General features: G+C 41.0%; 1 protein-coding gene across 2 annotated transcripts in view; it reads right to left on the minus strand.

Annotated features, from left to right (window-relative positions):
* The window catches only part of ABCC4 (ATP binding cassette subfamily C member 4 (PEL blood group)), a 134,235-nt gene that overhangs the window by 20,920 nt on the left and 93,829 nt on the right, over nt 1-19,486 (minus strand). For both annotated transcript variants that reach the window (XM_081002949.1, XM_081002948.1), the window contains exons 20-24: nt 16,700-16,779; nt 4,339-4,489; nt 2,146-2,265; nt 831-941; nt 123-223 (exon numbers count right to left, since the gene is read on the minus strand). In XM_081002949.1, the coding sequence (XP_080859075.1) occupies nt 123-223; nt 831-941; nt 2,146-2,265; nt 4,339-4,489; nt 16,700-16,779 (563 nt within the window). The remainder of the gene's footprint in view (nt 1-122; nt 224-830; nt 942-2,145; nt 2,266-4,338; nt 4,490-16,699; nt 16,780-19,486) is intronic.

Here is a 19,486-nt window from a genome sequence, read left to right on the forward strand (position 1 = left end):
CAAAAAGCATGTATTATAGTGTATATAACATCGTGCTTTGGAAAGCAGTGGCATTTAACTGCAATGCCCAAGCAACACAAAAAGTATTTTAAAAGCTTCCAATTGGAACTAATGGACATTACCAGGTTCTCGACCTCAGCGCTTTGCCGAACTCCCCACTGAAATGTTCCCATGAGCGTGATTGAGTAGGACAAAGCTAAACCAACCTGCCCCGCATCTAGAGCTATACCGAGGAAAAAAGAAGGAAAGTTTCAAAACTTTTATACAAACTTTTTAATTTAATATGCACAACTTGCAGACTTAACATACAGAATAAGAGAACAAGAAGAACATGCATTTAAAGAAGATCAGAAAACGTTTATGGAAAATAATTGTGTACAACTGAAAACGCTAGCAGCATTCAGGTAAATTCAACAGTGTAAATAATTTTTGATGGATGTAATAATGGAAAACCGATTGGTATAGTTTTTGTAAAATATGCAGGGATATAAAATATGCAAAATGAACCATGGGGGGGAAAAGAAGCAAAGTCATTGATATTCTAAGTATGTAAAATGTTTATCTGAGATTGTAAAGCAGAAAATTTAATAAAAATCTTATTAAATAAGAAAGAAACTTAAAATCTATCATGACATGAGACATGTTGGTGGGGTCTTCACTTGTAATACCACAAAGCCATAACACTTTTGAACACAGATGTCCCATTACAGATGTCTGACTTTCGGGCAGAGAATAATTCACTTAGCTGTTGGCTTTAGCACAATTAGAGGAAAATGATAACGCAAATCAAGTTGTGGAAGAGTAGCTGCTACTCCAGCAAATATACTCACTATGAGCAAGGAGCAAAGAAGCGAAGGCAACCACAACCACAAAGATGGCACAGATGGCGTCCAGGCGTACGGCAAACCACCGAGAGGTCGTCAAAAATAAGAACCAAGCCTCTAAAAAAGAAAGAAGAAAATAAAAAAGGAGGGGGGATGTTTATGTCAAAGGCCAAGTCATACTCTGAAGAACAGTTAAGCCTGGGGAACTTCAGGACCACACTAAGACCAATGGGGCATCTTTAGCCAGGAAGTCTTTTGTGTTATGAGTCTACCAGTATACAGTACAATACCATTTCTCTGTTTGTTACCAGACAGAATATTCCAATTTGGTTGTCCAGGCAAATTATAAAATTCTGAATAGCAACTTTCCTTGAAGTAATAAAGGATGATCTGCAAGTGCGAGAATTTTGACACAAGCTGACCTGATCCACTCCTCTCAGACCAATGTGAATTCCACACATCTCCAATTTCTGCAGTGCAGTTCTTGATTTTTTAAAAAAAGTATCAAAATGCATTCTAGAGTGCATATTTTTAGATAAGTACTTTTAAAAATGACATACGGTGGTACCTCTGGTTAAGAACTTAATTCGTTCTGGAGGTCTGTTCTTAAGCTGAAACTGTTCTTAACCTGAGGTACCACTTTAGTTAATGGGGCCTCCCGCTGCTGCCGAGCGATTTCTGTTCTCATCCTGAAGTAAAGTTCTTAACCCAAGGTACTACTTCTGGGTTAGCGGAGTCTGTAACCTGAAGTGTTTGTAACCCGAAGCATTTGTAACCTGAGGTACCACTGTATTTTAATGCATATTAAAATGTTCATTTTTGTGCAGATGGTACTTGTAGAGTAACACGGAAATGGGATGGAACAGACTTACGAATGAACACATTCAGAAGAGTCAGGGGCCAGAAATCCAGAAATCCCTCCTTACCTGCAACACAATGTTGCAGTATATCCCAAACCCCTAAGAGAAGTGCTCCTGTTAAGGGCTTCAGCCAATCTGGAACAGGATCCTTGCAATGATTTTCAAGCATCAGAGTGGGAAAGGGATAAAGGGCAGTTGATAGACTCCAACTCCCATCAGCCTTAGCCAGCATGTTATTGGTCAAGGATGATGGAAGTTGTAGTCCAACAAAAGCTGAAGAGAAACAGGTTCCCTCATGCTTGTGCTAGAGGGTTGTCAGTCTCAAAGTAAGAATTTAATAGCTAGGTAGCTATAAAATTCTTACTCTTCTCCTGCATCTTGAGTAGTACAGCTCAGCAGAAGCTTTGTGACTAAATTCCACCAAACTGCAAAATATTTATTTTATTTTATTTTTTTCAAACCTGTGTGAAGATCTTGATGTGCATCAAATAATTCTTGGAATCTTTGCTCTGCTTTAAAAGCACGAATAGTCCAAAGTCCCTGGAGCGATGACGACAAATGAGAGAACACGGGGCTTCGAGCTGCAAGATGAGGGTTTAAATGATACCATCGTTCTCAACTAAGAGTACTATCTGAATAAATGTATGGTATTTATTACTCAGTTATATTAAAAAAAGAGAGAAAGAGGGTTTTCCTCCAAGGTTATGTTAACCATGCTTATCACTGACAAAGTATTCTGTGATTCAGAATTCTCAAGAACTAACTACTTTAATTTATACCAAGTCACATAATTGTGAAACTTGGGTTACATCTTACCGGTGAGAATGTTATACTGTTTGGTACATGGGTAACACAGCCTCCAGTCAGAGAAACCTAGGTGGGCTGCTGATTAGTTGGGTGTACCCGCTTACTTTACAAGATAGAGGCAGAAGTAGCATCAGGAGGACATCCCAAGAGCATCTTTAGCAGTGAAGATGAGAACACAGAGCATGAAGAAGCCATGTCAATGGACCAGTGAGGAGAACTGAACCCAAGCTCAAGGCAACTTCAGGGCTTGTGCCAAGTGCATCCATCTTGGCACCCCAACTTTACATGTGCTTCAATGGCAAGGGTCATCAAATTTAGGGGTGACATTGATGGCCACCCCTGACCTTGCACTGTACCTTATACACACTGTGGTCTAAACCACTGAGCCTCTTGGGCTTGCCGATCAGAAGGTTGGCGGTTCAAATCCGCACAATGGGGTAAGCTCCTGTTGCTCTGTCCCAGCTTCTGCCAACCTAACAGTTCAAAAGCACATCAGTGCAAGTAGATAAATAGATACCGCTGGGTGGGAAGATAAACGGCGTTTCCATGAGCTCTGGCTTACGTCATGGTGTTCCGTTGCGCCAGAAGAGGTTTAGTCATGCTGGCCACATGATCCAGAAAGCTGTCTGTGGACAAACGCCGGCTTCCTTGGCTGAAAGCAAGATGAGCGCCGCAACCCCATAGTTGCCTTTGACTGGACTTAACTGTAAAGGGGTCCTTTAGCTTTTTACCTTATACAGGTACTGTTAAGTGCCGCATTATATCTGAGCTTTCACACAACATAAAAGCCACTTCTGAAACTTCAGTGAAATATGGTGCAAGCTTAGCACTCCTTTCCATGTTTTTTGTTCCCAGGAAAAAAAATCTTTTCGAAAATAATATTAAAATGAGTGCCAAACCTGTACCACTACAGTTCCGGAAGTGGCTTTTACCTTGCGTGAAAGCTCAAATATAACAGTAAGGGAAACATCATGAAAATGGAATAAGAGGTCGTGTGAATCCAGCCATACTTAGAAGACCCAGTAGTGGTGGTGTTGTTTGTTCTGGGCCTAGAAGCAGAATGTTACATGACCTATTTAATAGCTGTCGCAACAACACAGAGACAAGTGAACAAGAAGCATTTGAAAATCATCATCAAGGCACTCCTCAGTTTTCCCAAAAAAGGAAGGGGAGAGAAACCAATACTGTCCTTGAGTTATGGGCAAAACTTTTAAGCCTCTTGCACTCTTAAATGATGCCTAAATCAGCTGATGGACTACATGGAATTGGCGGAAATGACTGGCAGAATCCGAGGTCAGGGAGAAGAGTCGGTGAAAGAAGATTGGAAAAAATTTAAAGTATATTTACAGAAATATTGCAAAATTAATGAATGTTAGAAGGATGCTGGAACGAAGTTATATGGCTTTAGCAGAAATGTTATAAAGAATTAAGTAAAAATAGATTGTTAATGGACCAAAGTGGAAAATTTAAGGTTAGAATGTCTTAAGTTAAATTTTAGAACGAAAATTGAGAAAGATGGAAAGGACTTGCCGAAATAGCTAATTGAACTAGAATACAAAAAAGGGAGGTGTGAGGAGGTCGATGAAACAAGTATATGAAAGGTAAAGACATGGAAAGGCTGGATGTGTTTTTAAATGTTTTTGTTCTGTTTTTTCGTTGTTTTGTTGTATTGTTTTTTGTTGTTTTTTTAATGTATTGTAAGGTATTGTTTTGTTTTGTTTAATTTTCTATTGTTCTTTGTTCTTTTTCTCTTTCTGTAACTTTCAAACTCCTAATAAATATCATTTAAAAAAAAATTTAAATGATGCCTAAATCTTTTAAAAACAAGCCGTATCAATAATACATACTTGTAGATTCCAAACGTTTAATGTCTCTCGATGTATCCAAGAAATACCGTCGAAGAAAGATAAAAAGAATGAAGAGTGGAATCAAAGGGACGAGAATCCAGGGAATCACTCCAATTGCCACTGCCACCACGCCACATATCTGAAGCAAAGTCTGCAACAACCAAATCACAAAAGGAGCCCAGTTATTTTCTCAACCCCAAAGTCTTTATTATAATATAAAAAATACTGTACTCCTGTTTTTTTAAAACAAACAAACAAACAAAAGAAATCCTAAGAAACTTATGAGGCCTTCCAAAAACATACGTGCTCCCATTGGGCAACAAAATTGAGCCAGACAAAATTTCCAAACGTTACAACACTGTGGAATATTTTAGGCCTTTAAAATTTCCAATTCCCCACTGAAGTTGCTGGACTCCTAGCGATTAGAGGCTGCAATGTTTAGAAACAAAGAGCTGTCAAAGGGGAAGCAATACTATGCAGAATGAGGTGCATACAACTAAAGTCTCACTGGGATCAAAGCAAAACAGGAGGAGAAAACTGTTAAGATGACTAACAGATGTCTGACTCCATCTTCGAAAGGTGCTTTAGATCAGCCCATGACACCTTATTATTATCATCACATTTATGACAGGGCGGATCACCGTAATGTAGTGCATGCATTTTGGAAAGTCAAAATTGCATACAAATGAACTCTTAATGAAGTAGTCTCAAAAAGGCAGACATAGTTATGCATAGGTGGCGACCAAGCCTTGTGTAGCTAAGGCACCTAATTGCCCGATTTCCCAACAACTCTTTAACCTATGCAAATACAACAACATCCTTGGGAGCACACCTTGCATCACGGCAGTGAAAGGTCCATGGGCCATGATTAAAATAAATAAAAGGAGGAATGGGCTCCCTTTACTTTCTCTAACTTGCCCCCCCGCCCTAGCCTTTTCACTACTGAAAGTATTCAAGTAGGCACTGGAAGTGCAATTCAAGGTTAATTTAGAAGGTCCCGCTCAGGCACAATAAATTCGGAAATTTCAAGGGAAAATCCAAAACAATTCTGCTTTTTTAAAAAAAAGCAGTTCATTTCACATGGAAGATGGAGCAAGTTTTCTCCTCTGCAGAGTAGGACTTGAACCAATGGCTTCAAGTTACAAGAAAGGAGATTCTGACTAAAAATCAGGAAGAACTTTCTGACAGTAAGAGCTGTTCGACAGTGGAACAGACTCCCACAAGAGGTGGTGGACTCTGCTTCCTTGGAGGTTTTTAATAATAATAATAATAATAATAATAATAATAATAATAATAATAATAATATATTTATACCCCGCCCATCTGGCTGAGTTTCCCCAGCCACTCTGGGCAGCTCCCAAAAGAATATTAGAAACACAATAAAACATCAAACATTAAAAACGTCCCTAAACAGGACTGCCTTCAGATGTCTTCTAAAAGTCAGATAGTTGTTTATCTCCTTAACATCTGATGGGAGGACGTTCCACAGGGTGGGCGCCACTACCGAGAAGGCCCTGTGCCTGGTTCATTGTAACCTCACTTCTCGCAGCGAGGTAACTGCCAGAAGGCCCTCTGAGCTGGGCCTCAGTGTCTGGGCTGAACGATGGGAGTGAAGACACTCCTTTTATGCAGAGGTTGGATGGCCATCTGTCCTGGATGCTTTAGCAGAGTCCCTTGGGGTCCCTTCCAACTCTTACACACAGGTCAGGTCAGACAAAAACTATCTGCATCCCTCTGCTCTTCTCAAGAAGGTGCTTAAGAACTTAAGAAGAGCTTTATTGGACCAGACCAAAAGGTCTACTAGTCTACCATCCTATTCTCACAACGGCCAAACAGATAGGGGGATAAACAGAACAGGAGTTCAATAGCAGCCTCTTACTTGTGCTCTTCATCTTCTGCTACCCAACCCATAATTTTCATGGTTGACGGGGGGGGGGCAAATATTTGCTGCTATCAATGCTACTCCTTTAAATCTACTGGAAGGTTTGCCTATCAGTCGGTGTATCACTTTTAAATCTCATGAAAAGCAAGTGAAAAGAGTTCTAAAATCCGATAAAAAATGTGCACATAAACCTAGGAGCACATTTTAGAAGACTTTGGGGGGGGGGAATGTTTGCCAGAGATAAAGTCTTGTTCCCAGATTGGTTTAGCTTATTTATGCATATTTATGCTGTAAAGACGCCACACCGGTAAACACATCTCGGCAATTCAAATTATGCTTAAAGATCGCCCTCCCTCCTTTGAATCAAAAAGTGAAATCTGCCGTCTCTTTTTGCCAAACAGAAAAAAGTACTTTGTTTGTAAGCACATAAATCATATCTATAGTATATCAATAGTTTAAGGCAATCTGGAAGATTTGTACTTATCACCATTTAGAACAGGATTGTTACACTCCCTGACTGACAGGAGAATTAAAAGATTTGTAGTAGCTGAGAAGGTGTTAGAAATGTTAATGACCTTGCTTGGTCTTTTCTTCCTGCCCCCACAATCTTCTTGTCAGGAGACTGTGCAACGATGCTAGAGATTTTGTACACAAACACACACACATTTTTTTGAAAAGGATAGGGTTAGTGTCCAATCCTGGCATCCAATGAAATGTGGGCATGTTTTAAGGGGTGTGTGTCTGATGCAGAACAGGAACTGAGCAGGAAGAGCAAAGAGACCCTTGTGCATTGTGGATTTCTGAGGTGAGACCTTTCATGGTGCCACAGGAGATACCAGAAGGCACACTGGTACCTGTGGGCGCTGTGTTGGTGTCCTCTGGGTTAGATCTACACACACAATCCCATGGGGACAAGACAAGATGGAAGGGAACTTCTACTGGTAGTGTGCTATGCTATATAAGTTTCTTCATACGAGCCCACCCAACGTCAGATTTGAAGATCATTTCTACTCCAGCTCATCTCACAGAACTGCTATGAGAGGTGTCCATGCTCTGTCCCCAAATCCCCTGAACTCCAAAAAGGAGTTGTTTAAATAACAAGAATGGCATTTTTCCTTCTCCCTGCCTGCTCGTTTCATAGTAAAAAAAAAAAGGCAGAGGCCAATGAGAGGCCGGTCTACAATAAATCAATAGGGGGCTTCTGTTCTTATGGATTAAGCAAATCCACACACAAGCATCATTTACCTTATAAACTATATTTAAAAAGAGAGGAATGTGAATGTAATCATTATCAAAAATTGTATAAGTCTACTTTGCCCATGAAAGAGGGCAGGCGGCTGGGGTGGAGCAACACTTGGGAATCTCAAAATGACGAAGGCATTGTTAAGCTAAAAGAGGCCGGAATGCCTTCAACACACTTTCCCTGACATTTCCACACAATAAAATATAAGGGTCAGTGGTGTTGAAACAAACAGAGGCAGTTCCACTCATTTGCACTTATGAAAGCTAGTGACCCAAGCTATTATCGTCGTCTTAGGCACTTTTTGTCCTTAATATCCAGATGCAGCAGTTTTTCTCTCCCCCCCCCCTTTTTGGGGGGAGAAAAATGACTGTGGCCACCTCGTTCGCATTTTCCTTTTCTTTGGCATTTTCACTTCATAAAGCTGCAGTCAATGTGTTTTTGTGTGTGGTGAGAAGGGAGTGACATTTCCAGTGGTGGTCTTGTCCACAGCCGACATTGGTGGCTCAAGTAGTCGCAGGATTAGGTCTTTGTGTGTGATGAAAGGATATGAAAAGTCAGTTATTTAAACTCAGTCAAGCTGTTGATTTTGGGGAGGGGGGAAAAGGGGGTTTTTCAATTCAGCTTGCTTCAATAAATCACTGGCCTTTTTTTCTCTCTCTCTCCAAGGGCAGCTGCAGAGAGCACACAATGTTTCTCCAGAAACAAAGCAAAGTCTTGAGGTGGGCTTTAAAATAAAATAAAAAACCCAAACTCGACATTGAGGAGAAGGGGGGGGGGGGAGAGAAATTAAAGTTGATGGACAAAATATTTTCAACTTTCTAAATTCCTCTGGTCCAGAAGCTGAGTGACAAAATAACCTGCAGTTTTATTGATTGGATAATTTGTTTGTTACAATAAAAAACCTATAAAATTATTCTTTAAAAATCAATATATAATACCTAGAGAGAGAGAGAGTTAGCAAGGCAAAACTAAAGGAAATGTGAAGAACTTGAGTTAAAATATTTGGCATAATTCAACAGCCAATATTTTTCAAAGTGGCTAGCTAGGGTCCCTCTACACAGTTCTCTTCAAGTTTAAGGCTGGAAGTCTAAACATGCTTACTGAAAATAGTGGGATTTCCTTCCAAGAAAACATACACAAAATTGCAGGTCACATCTAGACGTTCTGAAGTAAGGGTCTTTGCGAATATAAAACACACAATCCTTAAAAACAGACACAAATCCTATATATTAGCATTTTGGAATTAAGTACTTTATGAAAAATCTCTAGAGAAGCCCAATTAGAAGTCTCACGGAATACAATAATTTGTGCAATGTTGTACCGACTAACCAAGAGTAAGCCTCAGTGAACTCAATGGGGCTTACTTCCAAGTAGTTATGTTTGGGGACTGCATTCCAGGAAAGTGATCCAGTCTAATCAAATCAATTATTATACATGCATACAGCACAACAATGCGAGCAGGAAGCTTTACATTTTTCTCTTAAAATCTATACCCTAACTCTGGAAAGAGCAAAAGCATCCCTGAGGTATTTTCAGGTTTGTTTTTCTTCCTCCAGTGCTCGCCTCGAAGTCTTCCAAGGCCTAGATAGGTCAAGCTTATTTGTGCAGAACTGAAATATGCAACTGCTAGTAAAGCAAAAAAGAGAAAAGGCTGGAATGCTTCTAAATGACCCTATGATAACTCGAAAATGGACCACTTCTTCAATGCAAATCCTCTCAAGAAAAGCTTCTGCACACAAAGTGAGAGGAACCAGTTACGGCATTGTTTATTGAGTTTCACTTGATTCCTCCTGACAACCATTTGAACAATGACTGTTGGGAAATGTCCCTCAAAGAATCAACAACAATGGTAGAGGCTCAAAGCTTTTATACTTAGTTAATACTGATTTCTTTCTCTTCTCTTCTCTCTCTCTTCTTTAAGAAGGAGAAAATATTTCTTCCTGAAGGGATTAGAGGATGTCTTATAAAAAGACACCTGCAAACAAAACAAGTGACAAAAGATCTTTATCATATTCAATAAGAGTTATCCTTCGGACAAAGCTGGGCTTCTCTAGACATAAATAAACCAGCAACCCTTCGCAATTCGACTGAAAATACATCAACTAAAAATCAGCACTGCCAGCAATCGGGTGAAATATGGGGAGGAGTGATAAACAAATGGAAGACTGGCTGCGTCAGCTCTCGTGCATTTGAAAATATGTGAGGAGTGGATATGAAGGGCAAGATTAAAACAAGCCTGAATGAGCCATTTGCATGGCAGTATGCAACTTTCCCCTTGCTGCCAAGGGCTCAGGGACCTCAAATGGAGAACTTCTTGACCTCAGATTAGCAAACCATGCATGCTGTGTCCACTTGGAGCCCTCTTCAGGCACAGAAGGGAACGGGAGCCTGAAACAAAGGTGACAGTGATTGGCAGGCTGTCTGAAGCCTGTGCCCTGGCCAAAATCGGTAGAAATATTGGTAAAGGGCAAATGCATTACACTTGGTGTAGATGTGACCTAAATGATTATTAAGGGCAGGAATGGCCTGCTCCTCCTCTCTGAAGCACAACCAAAAGAGGGAGTAAAGAGATGAAATTTGGATTAGTGCTTCAAGTCTTGATGGGGTTACACTTCCCCTGAAGGAGCAGGTTCACAGCTTGGGGGTACTCCTGGATCCTTTGCTGTTGCTCGAGGCTCAGGTGGCCTCAGTAGCCCAGAGTGCCTTCCATCAGCTGGTGGCCCAGCTATGCCCCTACAGTATCTAGACAGGGATAGCCTAACTACTGTTGTCAATGCACTGGTAACCTCAAGGTTAGATTACCGCAATGCGTTATACATAGGGCTGCCTCTGGAAATGGTTTGGAAACTTCAGTTGGTGGAGAATTCAGCGGCCAGGTTGTTCACCGGAGCAAGACGGTTTGAGCATATTACACCGATCCCGTTCCGACTGCACTGGCTGCAAATTAGTTTCCGGGCTCAATTCAAAGTGTTGGTTTCGACCTATAAAGGCTTAAACGGCTCAGGACTGCAATACCTCAAGGACCGCCTCTTTCCATATGGACCTACCCGGACCCTGAGATCATCATCTGAGGCCCTTCTTCATGTGCCTCCTCCTCAAGAGTTCTGGAGGGTGGCAAAACGAGAACGGGCCTTCTCTGCAATGGCTCCCCATCTGTGGAATGCTCTCCCCATAGAAGTTTGCCTGGCGCCTTCATTATATACCTTTAGGCGCCAGGCAAAAATGTTCCTTTTTAACCAGGACTTTGGTTGATCTGATTTACATCCTATGCCCTTTAAAAATATATATATGGGGGGGGGGGGGTTATTGGATTGTTGTTTTTATTTTTATTATGTATTTTGTAGTTTTATATCTTGATTATATTCTGTGAACCACCCGGAGACCCACGGGTATAGGGCAGTATATAAATTCTAATAATAGTAATAGTAATATTAAATCAAGTACAAAGCAACCTGCTTGTTGTAGGAAAAGTCCATTGGCCTGAAGACAAAATTATAGCATTTTGCGTGTTATGATAATAATTTTATTATTTATACCCTGTATGGCTGGATTGCCCCAGACACTCTGGGCAGCTTCCAGCACATATAAAAACACAATAAAACGTCTAACGTTAAAAAATTCTCGATACAGGGCTGCCGTCTGATGCCTTCTCAAAGTTTTTTATCTTGTAATTGGAGGGCATTCCACAGAGAGAGTGCCACTACCAAGAAGGCCCTCTGCCTGGTTCCCTGTAACCTTACTTCTTGCAGTGAGGGAACCGCCAGAAGGCCATCAGAGCTAGACCTCAGTGTCTGGGCTGAACATTGTCTTGGATGTTAAAAGTAAGGCATTGTGAAAAGCTGTTGTGTCAAGAGGAAGGTATTCTACATTCCCATTGTAGAAAGCCATTGGTCTTAGCCAAAAAAAACCCAACCCCAAGTGGTTTGTATTGTGTGCTTCTTTGCTACACACACCTGTTTTCAGAGCTGTTGTAACAACTTACCAGGCTGTAAATCTTGCATGAGATGTTTTGTCAGATACAAAAATGAAACAGCCAACCATGCCCAACAAGCATTCACATGTCCAAAGATACTATTTGCACTACAGACAAAGGGCACCTTGCTATGCAGCACTGTGAAACTGGAATAAAGTTTTCTGCTCAGCACAGATTTTCTCGTATGCCTCAATATGCCTGTATGTTTAAAGGCTTAATGTATACAGGGGGCATTCAAAAAGAAAGCGAGCTTATAAAGCAGATTAAAAAAAGATGACTACTTTTCTAAAATCTCTTGGGCTGCAGAGCCCCTTGACAAGCAGGACAAAAACCACCAGGAAACTTGCGGAGCTTTTTATTCTTCTTCTCTATTAGAGACAAGATTATCTTAGAAGAAAATAAAAGGATGCGTCCCAACAGACTCCTATGCCTTTTTTTAACTTTAGGGGAAATGGAAAATACAGGTCGTCCATCAGGGTAATCAAGCCAGTTCTGTACCAAACCCAGCTTCAAGATAGAGTGAGGTGAATCAGATTACCATCATTCCACATGCTCCCTCTGTGACATTTTGGCATTCAGATTCACAACTTTTAAAAGAGGAGAACCATACTGGACTTATTTACATTTACAGGGGTAGCTTTTATTATTGCTCTAGGCAAATCGATGTACTCAGAGGTAAGTTCAGCTGGAAATGCTTGCAGAGAAGCTGAAATCCTATGCGCTATTTCTTGGGAATATGCCACGCTGAACTCCGCAGGACTTATTTAAGGGCAAGAATTCATAGGCAATGTTAATCTTTCTTATCCGTTTGTGTTTGAACTGGGGAAGCAGGTTCAATAACGATACAGAGTTCAACTGCCTTTCCTTTCCTCGGAAAGTGACTTGTCAGGTGGCACCACAGAAAGAAAGCCAAAACAAACAGCTCCTCAAGAAAGCAGCTCCTCAGGATACAAGGTCCAAGGCAGAGTGTGTGCAACACAGTCACTGTCTTCTGTCTTCCACTTACGCTGCCCAGGGTTGGACGCTCAGTTTAGCGATAGCAAGAAGCACACCAAGCACCCGCAATAGCAGCAATCTGGGCCAACTCACTGTCTCGCCACAGTGGTGCATGTTCTGGACTACTGCAATGCACTCTACGTGGGGCTACCTTTGAAGGTGACCTGGAAACTACAACTAATCCAGAATGTGGCAGCTAGACTGGTGACTGGGAGTGGCCACCAAGACCACATAACACCAGTCCTGGAAGACCTACATTGGCTCCCAGTACGTTTCCGAGCACAATTCAAAGTGTTGGTGCTGACCTTGAAAGCCCTAAATGGTTTCTGCCCAGTATACCTGAAGGAGCGTCTCCACCCCCATCGTCCAGCACGGACACTGAGGTCCAGCTCCGAGGGCCTTCTGGTGGTTCCCTCACTGTGAAAGGTGAAGTTACAGGAAACCAGGCAGAGGGCCTTCTCAGTAGTGGCACCCACCATGTGGAACGCCCTCCCATCAGATGTCAGGGAAATAAACAACTACCTGACTTTTAGAAGACATCTGAAGGCAGTCCTATTTAAGGAAGTCTTTAATGTTTGATGTTTTATCGTGTTTTTAATATTCTGTTGGGAACCACCCAGAGTGGCTGGGGAAACCAGGGTATAAATGGGGTATAAGTTGGGTATGAATTATTATTATTATTATTATTATTATTATTATTAACTCTCCCAGCACACAGCTCACCAGTGGTAGCTGCTGCTTCCTCTCATTCTCCTCATGTGCAGCTAGGGCTCTCCAACACTCAGAAGCTAAAGAGAGTGTGTATAGCTGCACACTCTTTTTGACTTCCAACACACCGGGCCCAGACAGGTTGGCCAGGGCCATAGTGGGCCAGCAGTAGGGCTGGGCAATATATCAATATAACCAGTTTGAAATCCATATCATGACATCGGTTTTTTAATTTCTCACCTAGCAATATATCGTGAATCACGGGGGGTGTGTGTGTGTTTGTGTGCATGCTCCGCAAAAACCACAATGTGGGGAAAACTGTGAAGCCAGCCAATGCCTCTACATAGCTCCAACCTTATTTCAGACATCGTGATATATCAATATAGCGCGATATTTAGCTGGTGGTATATTGTGATGATGTAGCAAGAAGGCACACTGGGCAGCAGGAAGGTTATCCGCAGCTGCCCAACTATGCCAGCCAATGTCTCCAGCCCTGCTGGTGACCCTGGTAGCTCTAGCGTTAAGAAATAATAATAATAATAATAATAATAATAATAATAATAATAATAATAATATTTTATTTATATCCTGCCCTCTCCAGCCAAAGCCGGGCTCAGAGCGGCTAACAAAATCACAGTCAATTAACTGAAATACATTCAGATAAAATCAATTTAGAAAAGTTGGATCAACCTTGTCTATTCCTCTGTTTCCCCCTAAATATGGAAGGGGAGTTCTTTCTGGTGTTAGCGCCTCCTAATGGGGTGTCGCCTGCGTTTCTCACTCCTTAATCGAGGGGCTGAGAGTGGCATCTCCAAGAATTGCCCAACCCCACTTTCCCCTCTGAATGCACAGAGACTGTCTCACTTTCATTCACCTCCTCCCCAGAAGGGGCTGGTGTGGGTGGTGGGAAGATAAGACAAACCTGTTATCGGTGGGGCATGGGAGGAATCAAGGGGTACTCTGCGGGGCATACCAGGAAAGATGGTCCTGTAGGTACAAGGGTCCTAGGCCGCATAGGGCTTTAAAGGTCAAAACCAGCACCTTAAACCTGACCCTGTACTCCACCGGGAGCCAGTGCAGTTGGTAAAGCACTGGATAAATGTGATCCCGTGGCAAGGACCCCGTAAGGAGCCTCGCCGCAGCATTCTGCACCCGCTGGAGTTTCTGGGTCAGCTTCAAGGGCAGCCCCGTGTAGAGCAAGTTACAATAATCAAGCCTGGAGGTGACCATCGCATGGATCACTGTGGCCAATCAGGGCGAGAAAGGTAAGGGATCAACTGCTTAATGCGGTGAAGATGGGAAAATGCCACCTTTGCTGTTGCTGCAACCTGTGTCTCCATAGAAAGGGAGGAGTCAAAGGTTACACCCAAACGCTTGACAGAAGGCGCTGGCACTAACTGAGCCCCCACAAGAGATGAGAGTTGGCCCCCCCCCAACCCCATGTCATCCCGACCCAGCCAGAGGACCTCTGTCTTCGAAGGATTTAACTTCAACCGGCTCCCACGCAGCCACAGCTTCCAAGCATCTGGTCAGTGTGTTCAGGGCCGAGTGAGGGCGGCCGTCCATCAACAGATAAAGCTGGGCGTCATCAGCATATTGATGACAACCCAGCCCAAAACTTGTGGAATGCTCTCCCTAGGAAGGCCCGCTTGGCATCCAATTGTCTTCTTGGTGCCAGGCAAACACCTTTTCATTGTTCTAAATGTTTTAGCAATCAGTTTGGGTGTGCTATTTTATGATGTTTTTTTCTGTTGTCTTTGGAGTCCACTATTGTTTTATCATGGGTTGGGTTGTATCCTACGGCGGCTTTAACTTGCAGAAAGAGCTTCTACTTGGGGCAAGTCAGGACACCTGATTTTTGCCACCCCTCTTGAATCGCATTCTGTTCTGGGTGGAGACCACTATAACCTATCAGAGCAGCTTAGGTGCCTATGGCAGATTGGCAGAAATATAGGTGCACCAAATGCTTTCTGCTAAGGAAAAACCACCACTTCACTGCAACCCTGGGTATTTTACTAACTTATATGCAAGCCAACCTGCACATTTATTTATTTTTTTAAATAAGGGCAGCACATCCGTCCTTAAAGGAGGTGCTCAAATTAATGCCAAATTAATGCAATTTTCCCCACTTAGAAAAGATGGTGTGTCCTTTTACATGTGGACTTGTAAAAGGGTTAAAGAGTATTGGGAAATAATCCATAATGAATTGAAAAAAAATGTTTAAAAGTATTTTTCCAAAAAAAACCCCAACCCAGAGTCCTTTCAGTTGGGGATAATTCAGGCTGAAATTCCCAGGTGTCAAAAAAGCTTATTTATGTATGCTACTACTGCGGCCCATGTTTTGTTAGTCCAAAAACGGAAAATGAGCGAGGTCCCAACTAAAGAAGAATGGCAACTTAAACTGACGGAATATGCGCAGCTTGCAGATTTAGCATACAGAATAAGAGAACAAGAAGAACATACATTTAGAAAAGGCTGGAAAACATTTATTGAATATATGGGAGGAAAATTGTGTACACCTAAAAATGTCGGCAGCATTAAGATAAATTCTACAGTGTAGGTAAGTTTTGATGGATGTAATAATGGAATACTGAATGGCTTAGTTTTTTGTAAAATATGCAGGGATTTATGATATGCAAAATGAACCACGGAAAGCGAAGGGAAGTCACTGATATTTTAAGGATGCTAAAATGAGTATTTTAAATTGTAAAACAGAAAATTTAATAACAATTATATATATATAAATAAAAGATGGTGTGTCTGTATACATCCATATGCATCAACCAGCGTCCCATTGCATACATGCCAGCACCTATGTGTGGAAGGGGGAGAAAGAGAACGCCTTCCCAGAAATAGGAGCATGGAAAATGAGCCAATCGAACAATGTATGAAGGTTGACTCGCATGTCATGCTTCCTTCATAGCTCCCAGAAAAAGGTACTGTTCGACAAGCCACTGAAAAGCCAGCGAACTGCCACAAATTAATCCGTCACCAGTTCCCTGACATTAACATCTTTTGTGCTTAGACAACTTTTTTGTTCTTTTTGGTATTTATAACCACTTCTTCCTTTTGTTCTCATTACAGCTATTGTTTCCAGCCCTATTATTGCTAATCTCTTCTTTGTAAATAGCCACACCTGTCTTAATCCCAAAACAGTACGGTAAACACTGGCTTCTTTCAGGAAGTACATGCATAATTAGGTTAATCAGTGATATCTTTTCATGTGAGCTGATTGTTTCTTTACTGTGGACATATTTCATAACACTGCGGCAGGCTTGCCAAATGGCTGCAAGGCAAACTAGGTGCAATTTAGCAAGCATGTAGCTACTACGTACTGAAACCTTGACATAATGGCAAGGTGCGGGCAGCCACTCCTGCCTGCTACTTATTACTCATTCCCCCCCACCCCCCCAATTTTTGACTACACCCTTCTTAAACAAGTCCTTTCATTAACCTACCTGAAATACTGACAAAATATTGACATGCAAATCATCATAACTTTATATTCCCGAAACCTAAGTGCTCTTGTCAAATTCTACAAGGATCTCTACTAATTTACCTGCACAAAGTCCAGGAACGTTAATGGAAGCAAGTCATCCAGGTGGCCGATATCTTTGGAGAAACGATTCAGAATTCTTCCTATAAAAAAATATGATTGGAGAAAAATTGAAGCATGTTATCAAGTAGCGTTGTTTCGCTCCTAATTGAAAAGGAAAAGAAGCAGGCGGAACAATCCTAAACATTTTTACTTGGAAGTAAAGTCCCACGATATTCAGTTGCTGTTGTTGTTTTCTCCTTAAGAACTTAGAGACATTGTTTTATCGCCATTTGACAAGCCAATACAGAAACAGAAAATAGACATTTCCAAATCAAGCAAACTGTTTGGGCCTACATTTAATAGCTTTGCTCCATGGGATAAATAAGACTGCATGTTCAAGAGCAGCACTGAATATATCATTTCAAAAGGCATGCTAGATTTCATGATGGTTCCTACAAGTCTCCCTGTGCCCAAGATCATAAAAACATTGAGTAAAAGTGACACATCTGCTTCACCACCAGCGATAAATGGAATCAAGATTTGGCCCTTGTGTTTGGATATAATCTTTGGTAACGATGGAGACTTTTATATTTCAACCTGGGAGAGGAAGTAAATAGTTTGGGCATATCCCAAAGAAGTTACAAATGTTTCCAAAATCAATTTTTTTGTTCAAGTTTTGTTGATCTCTAGAACAAAGTAATGTAAGACTGCTGAGCTCTGGTACAGCCATACCTTGGTGACTGAACGCCTTACAAATCAAACGTTTTGGCTCCCAAACGCTGCAAAAGTGAGTGTTCTGGTTTGTGAACGTTCTTTGAAACCTGAACGTCCGACGCGGCTTACACGCCTTGGTTTTGGAAGTCGAAGGGACTTCCGGAACGGATTCCATTCGACTTCCGAGGTACCACTGTATCTTATTCAATTAGTTGGTTTCTATACAGCCCTTCATCCTAAGATCATAGAGTGGTTTACAATATAAAAACGCAAAATGATAAACCATAATAACAAACAAAAACAATAACCTTCTGCTTATTAATAAATCATTGTTAATCTGTTATCAATTAAAACATTCACACTTTTTTCACTTGAATGAAATTTCTGGTAAGGACCTCCTGCTTTATTTATAAAAATAAAAATCCCCTGTTCTTATATTGCTTAGTAATATAGTGCTTTTATAATACAATTTAAAGTATAGATTATACCAGAGAGAGAGTTGGATCCAAACTTAGTTAAGCTTAGAGCACACCCACTAAAATATATCTTTAGTGTCATTGATTTCAATGGATCTACTCTTGGGATAAAGTCTGGATTCATCCCTGAACTGTATCAAATGATTTAAACACCGGCCATATTTGAAATAAGTATTTGCTAGGGAACAGTAGTACAAGTTGCTTTTGGTAGCATCACCACTTAGCTTTGGAATTTTATTCTTTGGGAAGCCAAACAAAGCAAGCTAGATTTTCTCTCAGCTGCCTCTCAAAGCAGTTGCTGTGATAAAACACTGATCCTCCTAGCATTGCACAGCACAGCAGAACAAGAACAACTAAATCCCACTGGCGCTAGAGAACTTGCCTGGGGCCATTTCTTGCAGCTCAACCCTAGGTGAGAAAAAATCAAAAACTTGAGAATCACTGCCCAACCCAGGTGATTTGTGGCCCAATGCAAATCATTTGGCATTGCCAAATAATTATGCTCTTCAATGAGGCCAGCTAAAGATGGATTTGTTGATCTCGGCACCTGAATTTCGTTTATACCTTTACCGTCAAGATGAAGCGTAGAGCAAAAAAATTATTATTATTATTATTATTATTATTATTATTATTACTACTACTACTATTACAGTGGTACCTGAGTTAAGAACTTAATTCGTTCCAGAGGTCCGTTCTTAACCTGAAACTGTTCTTAACCTGAAGCACCACTTTAGCTAATGGGGCCTCCCGCTGCTGCCACGTCTCCGGAGCACGATTTCTGTTCTCATCCTGAAGCAAAGTTCTTAACCCAAGGTACTATTTCTGGGTTAGCGGAGTCTGTAACTTGAAGCGTCTGTAACCTGAAGCATCTGTAACCTGAGGTACCACTGTATTATTGTTGTTGTTAATAATAATAATAATAATAATAATAATAATAATAATAATAATAATATATTTGTACCCCGCCCATCTGACCATAAAATGAGCCACACCCACGTTTAAGATGTCTTTATGAGATGGGAAGGAAAAACCATCTACTTCAAAAATAAGTACTATCCTGAAATGTCACTTCTATTGGATTGGTAATTGAAAACTAACACAAATTATTATCAAAAAAGAAAAAGTAAAGAAAGAAATGTCACTTCTAGCTATTAAGGGTGAAGCGAAGGCTGGTTTCTTACACAAGATGAAGGGTGGGAAATTTTTTCACATAAAGTTCACACCCCCAGCAACTTTTTAAATTAAGTACATTTAAAATTAAAATTAGTAGCCTGATGAACAAATACAACACAACTCATATCGGACAACACGAATGGCTAAATCTACTAGTAGCCAAATCTAAAATTAAAGTTGGAATTAACTCCTCCCTTCCAACTTTTTGGGAAGCAAATATATTCTTGGGCACATCTTTTCAGACATGCTAAAAATCAATATGTTAAAACAATTTCTAATTTCATCCCCCATCCCACCCCAAAATCTAAACTATGTAAAAGAAGTGTATACTATTGAGATGTCATGCCTTGAAAAATTCACCAGTATCCCATTAAAAACAATTCCCAAGTAAATTTGTGGAAAGTTCTCCTGCTCCCTTAGAAAACTCTGCCCTTTCTCCTTTGCC

This window comes from Podarcis pityusensis, assembly GCF_964106645.2.
Source record: "Podarcis pityusensis genome assembly, chromosome: 4".
Taxonomy (NCBI): Eukaryota; Metazoa; Chordata; class Lepidosauria; order Squamata; family Lacertidae; genus Podarcis; species Podarcis pityusensis.